Raw genomic sequence first — 20,440 nt, forward strand, 5'->3', positions numbered from 1 at the left:
CTTGTGTATCCCCTTGTGCTCCACCAGGTAAAAAAGGTTTCTTTAAAACCCTGTTTTCAGAGGGCAGCGTGCTCTCAGGCAAACTGTGCAAAAAGTAATCGTGTTACGAAATCTGGTTAATTGTTCTTGCCTCGAAGGCTATATTATTTCAAGTAGATTCAGAGGATTTTTGAGCTCTCAGGAAGAGCTGTTTATGTTCTCTCATCCTTGGCTTCTTTCTCCAGAGAACTAAAGTTGTTATTTGGTCTTATTTTGAGGCATATCTTGATTGGATTGTAATACCTGAATTTCTCATTCCAGGTCCACGTCTCTTCCTCTCCTGTCCGATAGATGTAGATGGTTCTAGAGTTTGGTTTACTGACTTGTGGAACTACTCCATCATCCCCTATCTTCTGGAGGCAGTTAGAGAAGGGCTACAGGTGAGTAGGCAAAAGGGAAAAATTACAGATCATAGAATCATAGAATTGTTTTGGATGGAAAAGACCTTCAAGATCATTGAGTCCAGTCATTAACCTACTACTGCCATCTTGAATGGTATCTGTTTTAAAGGCAATGCAGTATTGGACAAAACTGAAGAATGCCAACGTTTTCTTTAGATACAACTTTGCACACTGAATACCTACATGTCTGTGAAAATGGAGCTTAAATTGTCATTAATTTCAGGCAGAATTACTCTCTTCAAACTGTTCTGAAAAATGGAGTGGAAGCACTGAAAGTCCAGATTAGATTGTTTTTTTTTTAAAGTTGTTCAGATGCCAAATTACTGATGTTTGCAGTGGGGAGAGTTAGTCACCCAAATATCTTTCAATAATCTGTTCCAGAAGCACACCATAAAATTGTATTGTACCTCTAAAAAACGTGTTAGTTGTAATCACTGAGTTATGCAGGATTTTCCTTTATGAATCAGATCTTTCAACAGAGGAGAAACAAAACTGTGTATGGAGAGAAACACATTAATGAGTGACAGGATTAGTATCAGTGACACTTTGATTACTTCTCAGTCTACAGAATGAATTTTTGAGTAGATTCCTTCATAGTTCTTTCAGAGGCCGTAGTGAAATAATCATCGCTTGCCGGTACTTAGTAATTGATTCATACTCTGGCAACTCAGATAGTTTTAAGCATTACTACACAATTCTTAGTGCATCTATGACAACAGAGCATGTTGGAATCAGGAGGAAGGTTCCGCAGAGGATTGCTATTGTCTTACCATGCAACTGGAAAAAAATGACCTTTTTTTATTCTTCAGTCCTCCCTTTGCAAAATAACTGTGACAGCATAACATTTAAAAGACAGATTTGGAGATTTTGTGCTTTAGGTTCTTTATCCACTTCAGTCCCATTTGCCTGAATTCCACTAATTCATTTCCATTTAAATCATTTATCTGTTTACTCTAGAACTTCTTTTGTTGACTCTGTGGATGAGAATGAGACTTCAGTAGTTGAAGAGTAGCCAGTTGTGCTAATTAATATTCAAATGCTAGAAAAGTGTTTCATTTGGGGATATTTTCTGTCCCTTACCTTCTCCAAGAACACATCTGCTCATGTGAAATTGCCTGCCAGAAAGGAAGGGTGGACTTCTCGTTCACTCCGATCCCTGTGGATCTGACCTGAACTATTTTTATATTTCTTGTTTCTCATTTAGAGAACTATTTTGGGTCAAAGGCAAGTAAGCCAAATAGGTCCTTACAATAATTGCTCCCATTGGAGCTGAGTGTTGTGTTCCTTCAGAACAAGGATGTGAAAATTAGAAGGTTGGATAAAACCCCAGTTCTTCCTGCTTGGTTTATTGATACAAAAAGAGGACCCAGAGTCCCTGTGGCTTCCTGCCACTGTCACTCACACTCCAGTGGTTTCTCTTTGGTGCTTTGTTAAGTGACCAGTTTGATTTTTGCCTCTTTAACTGCTCTCTAGAAAACACACGTGTGAAAGGGAGCGACGAGAATAGCGAATTCGTCATTCAGTCTCTCATCATCTGCTGCAGATATATCGTATATTTATATGGGAATTTTACTTATTAGCTAGTTTTGTGTGATATATTTATATGGGAATTTTACTTATTAGCTGATTTTGTGTGATACAGTTATATGGCAATCCTACCTACTAGCTAATTTTCAGAAATGAGCTCGGATCCATACAAACCTTCTAGGTGGCAAAGACGTGGAAAATATAAAATCCTCTCCACTTAGCAACTGGCATGTGCTGCTGTAGATTAAAATAGGAGATCTGGTTTACTGCAGCCTGAAGACGTTGCTGAGAAAATAATCCAGTACAGCTCAGGGGTGAGGAGTTTGAAGGATGCTTGGCTCCATCTGCTGGGCACCTCTGCTCTAGGCTGGGACTCGCTGGGTTCTGCCTCAGAATAAAGCAGATGTTGGTATTTAGAGCAATTTAATGCGTTGTGAATTTGTGCGTGGCATTTGGCTGCAAAGTTCACGTTCACATCTATCATCTGCGCTTCACTTAATTTGGGTTTCTCGTAACCCTTACAGGGCGGCTCTAGTAGAATCGAGGGCTTCATTCGGCGTGTGGAAATTAATACAACCAAATTTTCAGATCAAGGATTAGGCCGTGAGTTACAGGACATCATTTAGAGTGAAAGCTGTTGTTATTCCGTAATATTGCCCAGGAAATCTGTGTCAAAGTGCCATTCTGCCAGCGCTTGCCTGATGGATACCTGCAGAAACACCCTTCTACCATGTGGGAAGATCAGATTTGGGTTCATTAACCATGCATCTGGATGAAATTAGACTTTTGCATTCTGTTTGGATGCAGCATTTTGGGGACATGGTTGCAGTGGAAGCAGGGATTTGCTTCTGTGGTGCAAGAATGTTCCAGGGACTTCTGATAAAGAACAGCACTTGTAAGCTGTAAGGTTTGCTTTAACTGCTGCTGTTTGGCAATGGGAGGATAATAAAATGGGTATGTGTGAAAAATAAAGCCACCAAAGAAAAAAAAAGCTATTAAGAAAGTGAAGTAGTCTTGGATCCACCAGAGAACTGACAAATTTCTCTGTTAAACCACTGCTTGTACCGCTCTGTGTTGTGCGGAAAAGGCAGAATTCTCTGAATTGAAGTGACAAACGCCAGCAACAAACTCCAGTTGCTGAAGGATGCTTAGGATGAAATTTATTAAACAGAAGCAAACATGTTTTTTTAAGTCACTTGCAGCTGTCTGTATGCTTTTGAAATTCATGCAGCATAAAAATGAATTTATTATCTAATGAAGGCAAACTTAACTGAATAGAACAAGAATACATTGGCACAGCTTGTTCAGAACAGAATAAGTTTTTGAAAGAGAGTTTGCTTACTTGAAGTAGGAACACAAACGTAGCAAAATCCTGCTGGTACTTTTTCTTGATGAAATACAAAGAAAACTCCCTGACTTGCAAACCTTTTGCTATGACAGCCGTCATTATTACCTGATGACCGGTCTGATGTTCCTCCAACACATTCCATTGATGGCAGTTTCCGGACGGCAGCAAACATAGATAAGGCAGTTGCTGGTGCGATCCAGATGTCAACATTGACGGCTTCTTTTGTGTAGTGACTTTATTTAAGTTAACTTTATCAAGCGAGGTTATTTTCAGGTCTCCCATTCTTCAACTGGTGCCAACAGAAGGGCACTGCGTCCTCAAAGGAGGCGATCAGCCTCTCCCAAATCAGTCGCCATTAAAAATATCTAAAGCTTTGTGTGTCATTAAGGTAAGGGAAATCCCATTTGGTTTTGTTCAGCCCTGCTTGCAAGACCATTCTGCAATACGAGACTCACAGCACATTCATTTTGGGTTTGGTAGGTACTGAATTAAATGGTAGACTAAGAGGAACGTTCTGCATGTTTTGATGCTTTTCCAGTTGTATGGGAGGAGAGCGCCCTGGGAGGATCCCGCCAAATGGGTGATGGACACCTACCCCTGGGTGGCCACCCCACAGCACCATGAGTGGCCTCCTCTGCTACAGCTGCGACCCGAAGACGTGGGCTTCGATGGCTACTCCGTGTCCCGGGAAGGCTCCACCAGCAAGCAAATTCCAGTGAGTGATGCCGAAGGAGATCCTTTGGTAAGCTCTCATTTTTGAAACAACAGAATCACTTTTTTCCCATATTTCTAGGGTTCATAAGCAGGAATAATGAAGTCAAGGACAGTTGAGGAGTGTTTAGAAGTTTTAGAACAAGAAGGCGATGTTTCTGGGGAAGTCATCAAGTCAACTTGCAGAATGCCTTCACACAGAAAGCTTGTACAGTTCTGCAAGAAACAGTGGTAGAAGCTTTTCAGATTCATTTGTTGAGGATTCATTCTTTGACAAGTGACAGGGGATGTGTGTAATCACATTCATTTCTACGCTGTGGAATTAAATATGTGATCTTGTTAGACCTACTTGAATAACAGGGTGGAACCATTTGATTGAGCCTGTTTTGCCACAATCACAAAATAAGTGTGTTGCTTTGCTTCACATGTGGTTTAGAGCTGTATTCTTGACACCAGATGAAAATCGAAGTTTTCAAAGAATATATGAACTAACAGTCTCCATGACTGGTGTCTAATTTATGCATCAGAAGTACCATACAACCATATAGGAAAATGTTAACAAGTATTTGTATAGAACGTATGAATTGAACTTGAAGGTAACACTAAATGCCCAATTTCTTCCAATGGGAAACAGTTATTGACACTACTGTGCAAACTGGGAATGCTCTGAAGCTGTACATTTTTCTGGACAGTTGAGAGTATAGAATGTGTGTTGCAGTTTTTACTGGCTTATATGTACATATACAAACACTTAGCCAGATATTGGGACATTTGGATTCATTTGGATTTGCCTCTTTTGACTGATCTGTCTGTATTTCCACGGGTCAGAGCAAGAGAAGGGTGGGATGCTTGCAGAATCCTGTCGAGTACAGCTCTGGACTAATCCCTTCAAACTTCTCATTTTCACATTTACTGGAAAAGCATATTTTTCATTACTAACTTGCACGATGTTGTAACATGTTCTACAATTAATACCTCTTTTCAGAAACTCACTATTGATTACCCCAGTTGTCTCTTCCTTTCCTTTGTTACGCACTGGCAAAGTGAATGCTGCAGTAGCTTTCATGTGGAGTCGATAATCTTTTTTACCCCAGAATACAAATAATTGTGAACTTTTGTGCCTTTGTAGATGAACATGCTAATGAGACTGCAAGAAGCAGCCAACTACTCAAGTCCCCAGAGTTATGACAGTGACTCTAACAGCAACAGCCATCACGATGACATCCTCGATTCATCTCTGGAGTCAACGTTGTGATCTTCCTCGGATAGAAATAGGTTGTTTCCATTGTTGCTCCCTGACTCAGCAAGAGCTCTTAATCACAGACTCATGAAAATAACACGTTCCTGGGCTGGGATCTCAGTATTAGAGCTGCAAGAACAACAAGACACTTGGAGTCAGTCTTGAACCTGGGTGCAGGCAACCCAAGCAACCTTTGTATTGTTTTTCCTTTTGACAATGATGAGAACTGCACTATTCCTTTGTTTTCTTCTGTTTAGTTGCTGTAAGCTCTCATGCCTAAGATACTGAAGATGTTAAAAATATTCATCATTACTAAAAGTTGTAGGGCGAGGGGGCGAACTTCACAGCTATGAAGCAAACAGCTTTGTGCCATGTACTGTCCAGAAGGAGAGGGGAGAGGAATTTTTTGCCTATGCTGCTTCTGACCAAACACATTTAGGTGAGGGCTGGACTTTTACCAGTCAGCTTTGCAAGTTTAACTCAGCTTCCTATAGTTCTGGTGCTATAAGGATATCACTTGCCTTGGTAATAATACTCAATATATTAAGGCAAAGCTACAAAACAAGGAAGTTTGAATAAATATTAAAAAAAAGAGAAAAGGAAAAAATATATAAAAGAAAAAGCGCTGCTCTCCTTGCCAGTCTGAGACCTTGGCTTTCTTTCATTGTGTGTTTATAAAGATTATATATATAAATAGGAATATATAAAAATATATATACGGTCTGAACAAATCAGGTCTTTTCAAACACTGTGTAACAATCAGTCCTACTTACAAGTGAATGATCAGGTGGCCCTTGGCGAATCAGGGCCTCATTCTCTTCCCACTTACATCCATGTAACCCAACCGGGTTGACTTTGGGGGCATTAAACCCCGTTCAGTGACGCCGAGAGCGAGTTTCCCTCCTCCAGAAGCTGGCGCAAGGGCCGTGCCCTGGGAAACCCTGCAGCTCCAAAGGACCTTGGGCAGCGTGCAGGCGTTGAGCCCTCACACAGAGGTGAGCTGCACCCCCAAAAGGGGTTCGTCAGGCTTTCCGTTCCCTAATTCTTGCCATGAAATGTTACAGCTGTTTTCTAAAAGATTTTGGGTGCTTTTTTTGTTTTTGTTTTGGTTTTTTTTTTCAAAGTATTTGTTCCAATCAGCACAACCATAAATGGGTTAATTAAAACTCAGCTCTGTGACAGTTCCAGTTTTTAAGTTAAAAAAGTATTTTAGCAGTATTCAGATCTGGAGTAAAATAAAGGAGGGAAGGTACCACATCTTTTCAGCTTAGCTGGGCCATGCTTTTGCCCTTGGGCAGGGCTGTGAACCTGGTTTGATTTCTCCTCTGAACGCACACACCTACACGATCAGTGTTAAGGCTTGTACTTCTGTTGGGGAACAACACCACCTCCCAAAGACTTGCACTTTCCTTTTTATGGAAGCGAATGCTTTTTGTACCATCGCCACGTCAGCTGTACCTCAGCAAAAACAGCACTCCTCAATATTGATTTGTACTAGCCTTTCCAGCTATCTTTTTGGTGCTGACTTTTAAAGCGATGCCTTATTTTTTACTAATTGTGTTTGATTAAATTAGTGCTGTATATTGTGGGGTCTTATTTAAAGAAACAGGGCTAAAGTCATCTCTTGGAATATCATAAGTTGCTGTGAATACTGTTTGTATGAGACACTTGTTTAAATGTGACAAAAAAAGGAGGGAAATGACATAACTTTTCAGGTTCATATCAATCTGCAGCTAATAAATCACTGAAGAGCTGCTTTATCCATGCAGGAGGAAAAAAAGAAGCTTTTCAACTATAACAAATGCTGTCATTAATAAATTACAGGATTATGCTGGTTTTTCAATGTACAGAAAGAAAACTTAGTACACACACTTTTTTAAGAGCTTGTGGGTTTAAAATAATGTAACAGACAAGTTCATGCTTCTGTGACTCAGCTTGAGAGGGTGGTTTTATTATACCTCATGACTTTCTGTAACATAACTGTACTTTGTCTTACTGAGCTGGTCTTGAATCTGCTCCTGTTACAACTTTGAAGTGCTGATGATTTTTTTTTTTTTTAAGAAAAATATTGTAAAAGAAAAATGTAACTATTTTAATGATGGGGGGAAGAGCTTGGTGTTGTTACTGTTTTAACCTTATGAACTGTATTTCATTATTTCACTGAATGAAATACCAAGGGTTACTCAGCCAATGTTCCTCATCTTGGTACTGTAAAAATGGGATAAATCTGTATGGAATCAAATTCATAGCATGCTGATGGTGAGTTTGAGAGAGGTTAATTTTTCCAGTAGTCTTGACAATTCTGCTTCCCAGCACTGACTTTGCCTGCTACTACTGTGAATTTTGGTACCTGATCCCCCAACTGAATCCATGCAGATAGAGCATGTGCCTGTAAAATAATCCAGTTGCAGGGCTAGGGCTTTAAATGGACTTAATATCCTAGAAAATGCCTCGGTTAACTGAGCGCTATAAGACATAAAATGGTGTTTTATTTGTGGGGAACGGGGTATTTTTTTTCTCTTTTAATTTTGAATCCCGTGCTTAAGCTCGGGGAGGAATTTCTGTTATCTATAATTTGTTTTGACAGTAGCTTGGATTACAGCGAGCGAGGCGATTTTTTGTAGGCCGGTCATTCTGAGCATCACAACATTCAGTGTCTTTTCTGAAGCTTCGGGAAGCAGGGTTACCCGTTGTGCACACATCTTCGTTTCTATCGAGACTTTTCGTAGATTAAGTCTTTCTTTAAGTGACTTTGTTTTCATTTAAGGCTTTTTCAAGACGCTTCCTTTTTTCCTTACCAAGTTGGCTTGTTTAAAAAAAGAAATCGACGAGAAAGAAATGCAAGATTCTATGCAACATTCGTGTTGAGTTGTAAATTGAAAGTATAAAGCATTCTCTTTCCTTCACAACTGCCAAGAATGATACAGACCATAAATAAGATGTGGTTTATCTGGGGAAGGGGAGGGAGGGGGTTGGTTAACCTTTTTGTACATTTTGGAAGAAGCAAACTGCTATTTCATTGTTGATGCTTAACTTCACTATTACGTGTACGAAAACTTGTCTAAATGTGGCAATTTTCTTTCAAGAAAAAAATACAAAAACAAAGCAAAAAAAACTCTTTGTCGATATTAAATGGAAGGTTGCTGTTTTGATCTAGTCGTTTCCAGTGGAACAGTTTATGAAATATGTTCTATAAGATGTACATTTTTTCATTGTAACATAGAAATGTAAATATTTGATTAAAAGTGCTGCATTTTGATGAATTTTTTCTAGCCATTTTTAAAGAGAAAAACTAGGAATTGAGTATTTTGTGTACGTTTATGATGTTTTCCATTTGCTCCTCTCCCTATTTAATTTTCAGTTCTCATTTAGGATTGGAATTCGTGAATGGTCTGTTTGAGATCATGCCTCTCCTTTCTCACCCTCCCCATTTCTCCCCATCCCCCTGTGTCATGGAGAATAAAGCTGATGATTGTACCAGTCTTAAATTATTCATGATTCAATAAAATTGATGCTTATTTATTCAGATTTGTGGCTTCCCAGAACTTTTTGTCCCTTCTTAATCAACATTTATTACAATTTCCTCTTCACCTATTTTATAGAGACACTGTGATTATACAGTAATAAATTTACATTGGTCAGTAAGAACATGTAGGGATCTTTTCTCCTTTGTTTCAAATAAATGCTGTAACTTGGAAAAAAAAGTACTCTCTTTTCAGAAAGCATAAATCCAATAACCTCTGCACATAAAGTGTAAGGGATAATTCTCAACAGTAGTATTTTTTTTCCTAGAGACTACTATCTCATCCTATTTCTGCTTATTTGACAATTCCTTGTAGTTATCTTGTCCTCTGCTCGCTGATTTGAGCTATGAACGTCGATAGGACAGATTCACCTATATCTAAGAAAAGGTTTTGGAAGATGATAAATTCTGCTAAAAAATTGAAGTCTACATTCAAGTCAGTTTAATCTAAAAATGGCCTTCTTTTCTCTTCTAATAACGCAGCAGTGCAAACTGAGAGTTGATCTGTAGTGTGGGCTTCAACTGTCCCTCCACAGCAGTTGCCCAGAGGCACAATAGAGTTGGACATGCTCAAGTGGACTTCTCTATGTTCCGTAAACTCCTTTGGTTCACAGAGTTGCATATTTTAGAATTGACCCCAGAAGACACTCCAGCCCTGATCTTCAACAGCGTTTGAATCAATACTGGACTGGCATCAAAATGCTTAATATCTCTCAGGAATTCTTCTTCCCTTTCTTTCCTCTTTTGGCCTCCTCATTCCTTCTCCATGTTCTTGTTCTTCTCTGCTCTCTGCACACCATGTCGTACACTCATCTTCACTTTTTCTTTCTTTTTTAACCTTTATTGAGAAGGCACAGGTCCGTTGCTGAACAGCACAGGGAAAACAGTTACAAATACTGCCAACAAGGCAGACGGATTTAAGGACATCTTTGTCTCTGTCTTTACTGGCTCTGCTGAAACCCAAATCACATCCTCAAGTAGCTACAACAACATCCGTGTTGACCCACCAGAAGTGGAAGGAGGGCTGGTTCTGCATCCTCTTGCAAGGGCTCCATCCTCATAAATCTCTGGGACTGGGCAGAACCCACCCCAGGGTGGGAAGAGAAGGGACTGACATTGTTGCAGGGCCACTGTCTGTAATCCTTGAAAAGCTGTGGACATCAGGGGGTACCCCTGACAACTGGAAGAGGGTAACTGTCAAACCCAACAGAGGCCTCAGGAAACTGCTGGCCCATTAGTCTTACTTCAATCCCCAGACCAAGTCCTCATAGAAACTACTACAAACCAAATAAAACAGGTGATTGGGAGAATCCAGCATGGATTTACCAAAGGTAAATCATGCCAGACCTACATGATCACCTCTACAACAAAATAACATTTTCTGTCTATGGGGGGGAGCACAGTAGATGTTGTTCACCTGGATTTCAGCGAAGCGTTCGACAATTTCCCAGAGCCCTCTCCTGGACAAACTGCCAAAATACAGATTGGGTGGGTGATGAATTAGGAAACTGCTACCAGGCAGCACTCAAGAGTGTGGTGGTCAATGGGTTTTTTTACTCAATGGTGGGGTCCTCCAGGGATCAACAGCGGGCCCCGTGCTGTTCAGTATCTCCTGGATGATGGGACTGAAAGCGCCCTCACCAAGTGGTGACACTAAACGAGGTGGTGAGGTGGACACATCAGAAAAGAGAGCCATCTTACAGAGAGACCTGGACAGTGGGCTAGCAAGAGCAGTGTGAAGTTTAACAAAGTGCAAGGTCCTGCACCTGGGATGATGGAACCAGGGAGCTGGGAAGCAGCCTTGCTGAAATGAACCTGGAGGTCCTGGGACAACAAACTGAACGTGAGTCGGCAACACAATGAAGGCAAATTGGAGCCTGGGCTGCATCTGCAGGGGCATTATTAACACAGATAAGAGATGTGCTCATCCCATGCTACTCAGCACTTGTTGGGACATACCTGGAGTACTATGCCCAGTTCTGGTCCCCACAATTAAAAAAATAATGTGAATAGATGGGAAAAGGTCCAAAGGAGATCCACACAGAAGATCAAAGGGCAAGAGAAACTGCAGTATGGTGAAAGACAACTGCTTAGGTCTCTTCTCACAGCAAAGAAAAGGCTCAGGCTGGATGTCACCGCAGTATTCTGGTACTGACAGGGCAGCTACAAAGAGGATGGAGTGTCTCTTTTCACAAAGAGCCATATGGAGAAGACAAGACACAATGGGTACAAATTGCACTGGGAGAGCTTTTATCTTGATTTAAGACATTTTTTACAGTGACAACAATCGTTCACTGGAACAAACTCCCCAGGGATGTGGTAGAACCCCCATCACTGGAGGTTTTCCAAGATGTGACTGAACATCTCACCTAGGCTTCCTTTCCAATGAAAGGCTGGACCAGAGGACCTTTCTAGACCCCTTCCATCCTGGGCTGGGTCTATGATTCTATTAAGCATTTCAGTCCTTTGCTGATTACAAGGGAGATAAAACTAGGTGAAAGCAGCACACCTAGCACTTGTACAAGTTCGGTAAAGGCAGCCCTGAGAGGTCCTGGCTGCTCTGCTGGGCTTTCCCTGCTGTTGCATCCCTACAATGTGAGTAGGGAAAGTGACGGTGATGTGTTTTTTCGAAGTTGGAAGGATTTCATTTATTTAGATCAGGTTCAATCCTGGTTGAAAAATACAACAGCCCTAAAGATTTACATGTAAGATCATTTAATACCAAGACCTGGCAGAAGGGATGATCTTCTACACCTGTTTTCTACCCTCGCTGAGCATTTCTGCCATCTGCACTTCTGATGCACTGGTAAGGAGTTCCAGGTGCTAGACCAGCTGAAATCAAAATAAATCAAGAAAAGTGATCACTTTTCTGTTCTTCAAACTGATCATTTCAGGCCCAGCTATGTGCCAATGTGTGTGCATGGGTTGGGACTGTGAGGAACAAGAGGAAACACAACGAGGGGTGAGACCCTGCGTTGTTCCTCTTGACAATAGTAGAGCCCATAGCTGTTGTGTTAAACTCTACCTTAAACTTCCCAGGTGACGATTTTTGAATGCCACCAATGTTTTTGAGGACTGACCTTGGATTTTTTTTCAAAGAGGTCTGGTTTTCCTTAGGATGAGGGTTTAGCTTTTAATGAGCCTCAGCCTGCCCTGGTTGCTTCTGGAAAGTATGGCCTTGCATCTTGGGCTCTGTTGCTTTGAGATGCTTGTAATGTTCAGACTTTCTGGGAGGACAAGTGTGCTTTAAAACAGGCAAATTATTAGTATTAGTATCAGTATCAGTATCGGTATTAGCATTATTATACTCAACTGTGACATTCTCAAGCTCTGCAGTACTGAAAGGCAGGGTGGCTGGCGCAAACTTTTTGCTTACTGGTGTTAGGAAAGACAGTGTTTCATATAGACGGGATAAACATACTTTCCTGCATATGGTGTTAGCATCTGTACCTTATTAGATGATTTCTACACATACAGGTAAGTGTTTTTTTCAATGGGCACACGGCAGTACTGGCACAGTGCTCCCAATACAGGGCTGTGCAGGAGGCTGTGGCACTGATGACAATGGTTCCAGTTCCCCCAGTTTGTGCAGGGCACAAACAGCCCTTCATCTGGGAGGGGACTGGAGGGCTGACACGGTGGGACCCTGTGCATCCCGGCACAGCCTGGGGTTCACAGCTGAAGATGCTGCCATACGGCTCTACAGGTAATAACAGCACAGACTCCCTGAGAAAGTGATTTATTTTCTTTTCCTCCCCATTCCAAAAGCCACTCTCCCACGCTGTGGGAGAGCAGAGTTACAGCAGGCACAGATGTTGAACCAGCTGGGTTCTCAAGGGATGAAATAATTGAGTATTTGCTGCCCTGAGCTCACAGTCACCAAAGATAAATCCCCTTCTCCGCCTTTTCCATTCCCCAGTGTCAGATATTTCCGTCTTGGCTGTGAGAAGGAAGAACAGACATACAAGACCACTTGGGCCACTGGGTCTTTAAAAAGAGTACTTCAATATCATGAAGCAGCAGTTGTTGTGGGAGTGCATTACACACAGGATTACTTTGTTCCAGAGCTTCAAAACCTGTGGATGCTACTAGTCAATATGGAAATCTTTCCATTCCTGTGAAGCCAGGAAAGGCTTCTTATCACCTTTCCTCCTTTCCCAAAGCATACAGAGGGTTTCATTAAAAAAATAAAAGGATTTTTTAAAAAACAACAACATTCTAGGGTCAGCAGTTTGGCATTAGCCTGACCACGATCAGTGAGCTTCAGGGAATAGGGGTGGGGTGGCCTCTAACACTCTTGATGTCAACAACAAATTATGAAACATTTTGCTCTTAGAAACACACCCCAACTGAACTTCCAGCCTCATACACACCAGGAACAAACCCGATTGCCATCAGATCCTCCTAAATCAACTGGAATCTCTCCACATTTGAAGCAAGAGACTAAGTCTATGCCTCTGATATAACCCTTCAGAAAGGGCAGGTACTTCTGCAGGGCTCCCCTTGGCACAGCTGTCCTGCATGAGCCATCACATGGCAGCTGTGAGCTTTGCCTTCACCCTCCAGGTTTAAAAAGGGAGCCTTGGAGGAGGAGGCTCCTTTTCTGCAAGTTACAGATATGGCCTGGCTGTTGGTGAAAAGTAAGAAATGAATAAATTAATAAGCTCTTTAGTTTCATGTTAAGTTATCCCTGAATCTCAAGCGGTTGTGCTTGGTGGTCATACAATGTTCTTTTTGCTACAAGACCATTGAAGGAGGCGGGGGAAGAGTAAGATTGATGAATGTCACATTTCAGGTAAGGTGTTTTCTCCCTTGAATGGCAATTCCAGGTTATTTTTCCTTTAATAAGGATATTTGCATGGCAGAATAAGATAATAGCACTCATGGTGAAAGGAGGAGTTTGAAATAACTGGGTTTGGTAACATTCTAAGTGCAGACAAGCTGTGAAGAGCAGAGGGTGTCAGATAATTAGTAGCTTCTGTTGAACATTGAATCAGAAGGGATTATTTATAGGTGATATCTGTTCTTGTTTGGAACTGACTCCTTTCCTGAGTATTGTGGTGTGTGTGATGGTACCTGTGGTTTCTGGAGTAGCCAATGAATTTTAAAACAAAGTATGTGTTTTGAATTAGATCTGTCTTTATAGGTCAATTAACTATGGTCTTCTGTTTATTGTAATAGTAAAACTTAAGGTATAGATAATTGTTATGTTGTGCTCTATCACTTAAAGAGTCAATAGGTGGATAACAATACATTCTCCAATATGTACATGGTTGATAATGCATGCAACAGCTCTTTTGAGCATGGATGAGCATTTGGGTAGATTGTGCCAGTTGCTGTTTAACTTGTGTTTGTGTGACCTTTTAGGTATGCTTGGGAGATGGGCTGCTTTTTGGAAAAAGGTGTTGTGTTTTTGTTCTGTTCCTTAAAAATAACACAACAACAACAACAAAACCATATTGGCTGTTTCACTTTCTTTTGTGTTTTGTGGGTTAAACACTGCCCTGTTAGCTCAGGTGTGTGTTATCAACTGCTAATGGCTGCAAGGTGTTGGAGGGGTTGAAGATGATCACAGTGACAATGTGTTCTGGGTTAGTTGTGTCAAATTACCTAATTGCAGAGCAGCTGGAAACCTGGAACAGGCTTCCTAGAGGGGTGGTTGGTGCCCCATGCCTGGGAGTCTTCTGGATACATGTGGGCAATGTTCTTATTAATGTGCTTTATTTCTGGTCAGGACTGAATGATGGTTGTAGATCCCTTTCAAGGGGAATCATTCTCTTCTCCCTTTCCTCAGGACTGTGGCAATGGAGCACACAGGGACAGTTGTGTTTGGGTGATATCTGCTGCATTTATTTATTTGCTTTTAGCACACCATGAGTGGTGGGCATCACAGTCTGTGGAGCAGAAAATAAGCTTCAAAATTAACTGTCTGTTTAAGCAGAATTGTGCTACATGTACACAAGGAGGAGAACGTTGATATTTCTGTAATGTGTATTTGAATCTAAATGCATTTGTGGGTTTGCCTTGCGTTGAAGTGATTCTTGACTGGACTCGAGGCTGAAGAGCTGTCTTAAGACTATCTTTTTCCATTCTGTTTCTCTACCCTATATGAATATTATATGTTCCTGGTCTACAAACCGTAGTATTTTAGCAGGATCATGCAGGGCAAGTGTTCACCCTCTGATGCCCCTGGGCTATAACTGGAAGGAAGGAAGGAGCAGAGTCAGAAGGGCTTTTGGGGGCAGCACAGCAGAAATTAAGTTGCATTTAAATGCAAAGAAGGAAAACCTGTATTCATTTTAACTGCAGAAAATCTTTCATCCTTTGGCAGGGTCGCTCTCTAGTTAAAATGCAGGTAGATATTCTTGTAAGTTTATTCAATTTGAAGGTGATGGATTCTTATCGAATCACTATGCTCTTGACAAAATGTAGATTTCTTTTCTTACTCTGCTCAGTCCCAGACACAACCTACAACAACCTGTAAACAGAAATCAAGTACTACTGAATGATCAAACTTGGATATCTACTCTTTTATTTGGCAATCATTTACTTTATTATATATACATATTTAAAGTCTGTACATGGTAAAATACAAAATAAAAGCATTTCTTTATAAGTTACACAATTAAACAGCTACATTTGTCTGTACTTTAGCTGTCATTTAATTAAAAAAAGGGAGAGAAATCTTGTTGAGCCATTGTTATGTTCATTCACAATAACCTTGGTATAAAACATCCATACAGAGTAAGTGTACAAAATAGTGTACAGTTCATATAAGCTGTGCAAAGACAGCAAAGTTCAGTCAAAAATCAAAGAGGCATATCCACTTTCCTCTGTCCACATCATGGAGAGCAGAAGCAAAGTGGAAAATAAGCACAGGCTTGTGGGCAAAAAAGATGGGTTAGACAGTGCTCCCAATGCAATATTGATGCATAAATTAAAATGAAAAACATATAAAAGGTTGCCATTACATGAGGCAAACTTGCGTTATACATTAGAAGTCATTCCAGGGATTTCAGTGCTTGTGCTGCACAAGTGTTGTGCTATTTGGGGTGAGGAGGGAGACAGCGTTTGTTCTGTGTCCTTCAATAATGTCATTTTTGGATAGAAGGGTTGCTGGTTCAAACCAGTCTTTGCTGTTTTGAAATCTTAATAGTAGCTGGAAATCCACTTGAAAGGTGGTAAAAGTGGCCACAGCATCTATACTGTATTTTTTGTTGTTTCTTATCTGGAGAGAAAAAGTTTCCCCTCTCAACAGGATGTACTTTCCTCCCTGCTATAAAGCCAGGAGCTACCTGTTGCTTGCTTTAAAGAGAAAGCACCTAATTGAGCAGATGTTGATTGTTAAACAGATAAAGTTATGAAAAGCTTATCAGATGCTATGGATATAGAAACCTCGACATGGGGTAAAAAAATAAGGAATAGCTATAAGTAGAAAGCCTTGCAGCTGTGCGATGAAGAACCTGCTCTGGAGAAGCATGTGGACTTTTGGGTGGGACATCACCTCTTCAATTTATAGGATTCTGTTCTATTTACAACTTTGCAATGTCCCCATGTGACGGTAGGGGCAGGCAGAGTGATCTAAGAGACCGTAATCTCCTCCTCTTCGTCTTCCCCTTCATCATCCTCTTCCTCTGAGTCTGAGAAGTCTGAAGGTTTGCTGGGGCTGCTAGAATGGGATGGAGAAGGAGACGTATGGGAGTCCAGTCTGTCCCTCAAGTGTAGGTGTTCTGAGGACTGGTGGTAGGTTAAGGGATGCTGGGGGCTGGGTGGGCACACGGGGGGAACTTCCTCCTCCTCCTCCTCTCCTGAACATTTCTTGCCTACGTCACTGAGGTCGGGGTGAGGGTTGAACTTGGTGGGTAGAGTCTGTTCTCTGCAGCCGCCGGAAGAGAGGAGCTCTCTTTCTTTGGAGTTTCTCCACTTCATCCTTCTGTTCTGGAACCAGATCTTCACCTGGGGGGGGGGGGGGTAAAGCAAAACAGAAATGAAACAGTTCAGTAACACAGGGACCAGGAAAAGCCTTTTTGTTGCACGCTTGAAACCCTGCTTGTGCCTAACCAAAGCTAACGGAAACCGCTAAACCTGACCTTTGGAGACCCTAGGAGAGGGGCTAGGGGGCCAACAAGGCCATGGTCCATCCTGGTCCCATTTTCCTCCCCTTCACTCAAGCTGCCCCAGAGGTGGGCAGCCCAGCTCCCCACACCCCCTCTGCCCTCCCCACCCGCTGCTTCTCTCACCTGCGAGTCCTTGAGGCCCAGCTTGGCTGCCAACTTCTTCCTGTCAGGTTTGCTGATGTACTTCTGCTTCTGGAACATCTTCTCCAGGGCCTTGCGCTGCACGTCGGAGAAGACGGCGCGGCGCAGCATCCCCCGGCGGGGTTTGCCACGGGCGGCCAGCGGCCAGGAGAAGGTCCCGGGGATGGGGACCACGGCGGAGGCAGCTGTGGGGGGGAAAACACAGCACTGAGCAGAGCAGGACCAGCCCCCACCGCCCCCCTCCCTTTGGGTGGGCACCCATCAACCTGGGGCTGTGAAAAGGAGATTTAGGCTTAACTAAGCACCAAACTCCCCTTTCAGCCAGCGATAGCTGGGATTAGATCTATCAACTCAAACGTGTAAAATGGATCAATAGTGGACGGTTTTGTTGGGAGATTCAAAGGTCTCTGGCCTGAAAAGGCAAAGCGAGGCGTACCGGCTAAGATAGAGGTATAATAAAAAAGCTTTCCCTCCCACTCAGTAGCATTTGATTTTTTCAGATGCTTTTATATTTCAAGATGCTTTATTATGCTCGAGATGAAAATGAGGACTTTTCTGAACAAAACCGCTCCTCTTCAGATGCAGTTCTGATCAATCAGTATTCATCTTTTTATATTAATCTCTTCTCTCCCCCCACCCACCCCTCCGAAGTTGGAGAATTCAAGCCGAAGACATGAAAAGTAACAGCTAATTAGCACATTGCCTAGTTCCCAATGGCATTGGTATGATAAAAAGGGCAGAGTTTCTCCTTAAAAAAAAAAAGGGGGGGGGGACCTCCCCAAGAGAGACAGAGATGCTAATGAAGCGTGAATGGTAATTGTGTAGTAATGAACTAACAGAAAAAGACTGAGGACAAGCAGCTAACGCCATATATTATTGGAACAAAAGAGATTTACACTTTCAAACTAAACACAACGGCATGCCAGGCTCCTCGGGAGAATACTGATGGCACAATCGTCCCTTTCCCCAAATCATTTTCATTAAATGGACATGAAAAGCTATTTATAAAGCTCAAGTTGTTTTTGTTAGGCTATTCACATGCTGGAGAAAGGAAGCAAATTCCATTATCCGGAGGATGAATGGAAGAGCTTGGGTTATTTTTTTCCCCTCTCTCCCCTTCCCTGTTTTCTTTTTAAATTAATAGCTTGTTTGTGTAATTAGATTTTTTTTAATTGTTCTCTCAGCATCATAATACTTCAGTGTTGTAAGAATCCTACCCCTGTAGCCTTGCGTTCTCGCCGAGACCTTGTCGTTTGAATAACCAGTGAGGGTCTGAACGCCAAGCGATGAGCCCGAGGAGGAGAGGGGAGGGTCGGTACGTGGAAGAGAGTCACCCCGTGGTCTCCATCCGCATGTCAGTGCGGGGGGAGCGGCAAGATTTGGGGAGGGGACGGGGGAAACAGGGCGGAGCGCAGGTTTGCAGGAGGGCTGAGGTTCCAGGGGAGCGCAGGTTTGCGGAGCAGCGCGCTGCCTCCCTCCGCCTGCGCGGGGTTTGCGCGGGCGCGGAGCGGCGGGAGCTGACCGCTCCCCTCGTGGTGCTGAAAGCGGCGACGGGCGGGAGGGACTGCCCGGGAGGGAGGAGTTGTGGGGGGACCTGCCTCGCCTCGGGACCGTGACAATCCCGGCTAATTTGGCGATCAGAGGGGGAGCGGGCAGGGGAATGTCAAGCGGTCACTGCCTGTGCTAAATCGGGCATCAAATTGGCGCGACTGATGCTTGAATGTTGTACTCCCTCCAACCTCTGAACTAGAGCATAACCCCCGTTGTGGGAGGGGGACGGAGAATTATTACTGGGCTGTGCCTGGAGAGGGAGAGACTTTGCAAGACCTACCTGGGAAATAGGATGATCTGATAAAGGGCTGGAAGGATCCTTCAAAGTACGGGAAGGAGAAAGTCTTTGGAGGGACGCTCTGAAGTAACGCAGGGGACGTATCTAGTAAATAAATAAAACGAAATTAAGCAGAGGGTTACCACCAGTTGGACTCGACCGACGGCGCGGCTGGGTCTGCAGCTTGGTCTGGGGATCGATGCGGTGATACTTTTCCCCCTCCCCCCGAAAACCGAGTCAGTCTGAGCTCGGAGCCGTCAGGCAAAAGCGGCGATATTGCTGCGATGGTTTTGCCGGCAAAGCGGCACCCAGGAGGGCAGAGTCAGTCAGGAGACACGTCTGTGGGACCCCGCTGCGGGACCCCCCGGCTTCTCCCGTCCGTCCGGAGGCGGCGGAGGGGCGACCAGCAGTCCGCTAGCGCTCCCCATCGCCCTGCGATATGAGCGCTGCCGGAGGGTTCTGCAGCTCGGTACCAGGTTCTCCCTCCCTTTCCTAAACCGCCTCCCTCCTTTCCCCCCAACCCCGCCAACCCGCTCCTGCCGCCGGTGAGTTCCCCGGAGCCACGGACCGGGATCGGGCCGCTTACCGGTGCGGGGGGCGGAGGAGAGGATGGCGTTGACCCCAAACTTCAGGAAAGTGGAGTCGCTGCTGGAAGTCTGTGGGGAACAGATCCTCCTGGAGCCGGCGGCCGTGGTGGAGCTGGCGAGCTCCGGCGTCCCCGAGTCCGTCCTGGAGGCTGAGGTTGGAGGGGACATGCTGGGCGGGGGGGCAGTCCTGGGCAGGTAGCTGGTGGGCCTGCTGATCCGGATCAAATCTTCCACCAGGAAGCTGGAATGGCTGGAAAAAGCTGACTGCAGCGATTGAGGCAAGGTGAGGGTGGGAGTCGGCCGGAGGAGGCTGGGGTAGCCGGCCGGCGGAGCGATGAGGCTGGGGAACATCATCCCTGGGGCCGCTCGTTTGTTTGTTTGTTTGCTTTTGGTGTATTGTTTCTTTTTTTTTTTTTTTTTATGCTTTGAAATTTTAGTAAAGATCCAGCCAGCAAGCCTGGCGGGGTTCTCTCTGCCCCTTCCTCCTAGACGATGGGTTTTATAGTGGTCAGCCCCGCTGTGGCTCTTTCAAAAGTGACAGCCCCAACAATGGGGTTCAACAAAGTTCTCCACTTGAGCTTCATTCAGGGCGAGCTCCGGGCTTCTCCATTGGTCCGGGGCTGCAATTTATGATTGGATTAGACTTCATAAGCAACCGGGGCACAATGGCCCCGCCACAAAGAAAGTGTAGTCATCAATTTTGCATATTGACCGCCTCTTTGGAATACAGCGCTCCAAAGGCTCCCAGCAGGGTTTTGTTCAGAGGCAACACACACAGGCTAATTAAATGCCTATTTAAAAGTTTCGAGTGACATCTTGCCTCGTAGAAAGGGAATTATTTAAAGAAAGCACTAAATTTATTTGCCGCTCCCCTGCTGAGTTTAGGAAATAAACCAATAAATATTCATATAAATTTATCTGCGGACTCTCAGAAAAGCACGGGTTTTGTGGAATGGAAAATACAAATTAGAAAACGTG

At 43.4% G+C, this 20,440-nt stretch overlaps 2 protein-coding genes across 11 annotated transcripts in view; one reads left to right on the top strand and one right to left on the bottom strand.

Moving 5' to 3' along the window:
• The window catches only part of NAV2 (neuron navigator 2), a 368,230-nt gene extending 359,436 nt beyond the window's left edge, over positions 1-8,794 (top strand). For all 10 annotated transcript variants that reach the window (XM_065839241.2, XM_065839242.2, XM_071808810.1 and 7 more), the window contains 3 exons: positions 301-419; positions 3,854-4,057; positions 5,156-8,794. In XM_065839241.2, coding sequence (XP_065695313.1) covers positions 301-419; positions 3,854-4,057; positions 5,156-5,281 — 449 coding nt within the window. In that variant the 3' untranslated portion in view covers positions 5,282-8,794. The remainder of the gene's footprint in view (positions 1-300; positions 420-3,853; positions 4,058-5,155) is intronic.
• A 6,547-nt stretch (positions 8,795-15,341) lies between these two features.
• Positions 15,342-20,200, bottom strand: DBX1 (developing brain homeobox 1). Its single transcript, XM_065839585.2, has 4 exons — positions 19,462-20,200; positions 18,879-18,980; positions 17,030-17,232; positions 15,342-16,745 (listed from the first exon to the last, which is right to left on the bottom strand). Exons 1-4 carry the CDS (start codon positions 19,814-19,816, stop codon positions 16,371-16,373), a joined length of 1,035 nt encoding a protein of 344 aa, XP_065695657.1. The 5' UTR covers positions 19,817-20,200; the 3' UTR covers positions 15,342-16,370.
• Between the last annotated feature and the right edge of the window lie 240 nt (positions 20,201-20,440).

The sequence above is a fragment of the Patagioenas fasciata genome, chromosome 5, assembly GCF_037038585.1.
Source record: "Patagioenas fasciata isolate bPatFas1 chromosome 5, bPatFas1.hap1, whole genome shotgun sequence".
Lineage (NCBI taxonomy): Eukaryota > Metazoa > Chordata > Aves > Columbiformes > Columbidae > Patagioenas > Patagioenas fasciata.

Bases quoted from the DNA above. Each gene is read 5' to 3' on its own strand.
- DBX1 (XM_065839585.2), bottom strand. From the start codon at position 19,816: ATGATGTTCCCCAGCCTCATCGCTCCGCCGGCCGGCTACCCCAGCCTC. The intron at 18,981-19,461 runs GTAAGCGGCCCG...TTTATTTACTAG, and splicing joins CTCCTCCGCCCCCCGCACCG to ATACGTCCCCTGCGTTACTT. The intron at 17,233-18,878 runs GTAGGTCTTGCA...TCCCCCCCACAG, and splicing joins CAGATCATCCTATTTCCCAG to CTGCCTCCGCCGTGGTCCCC.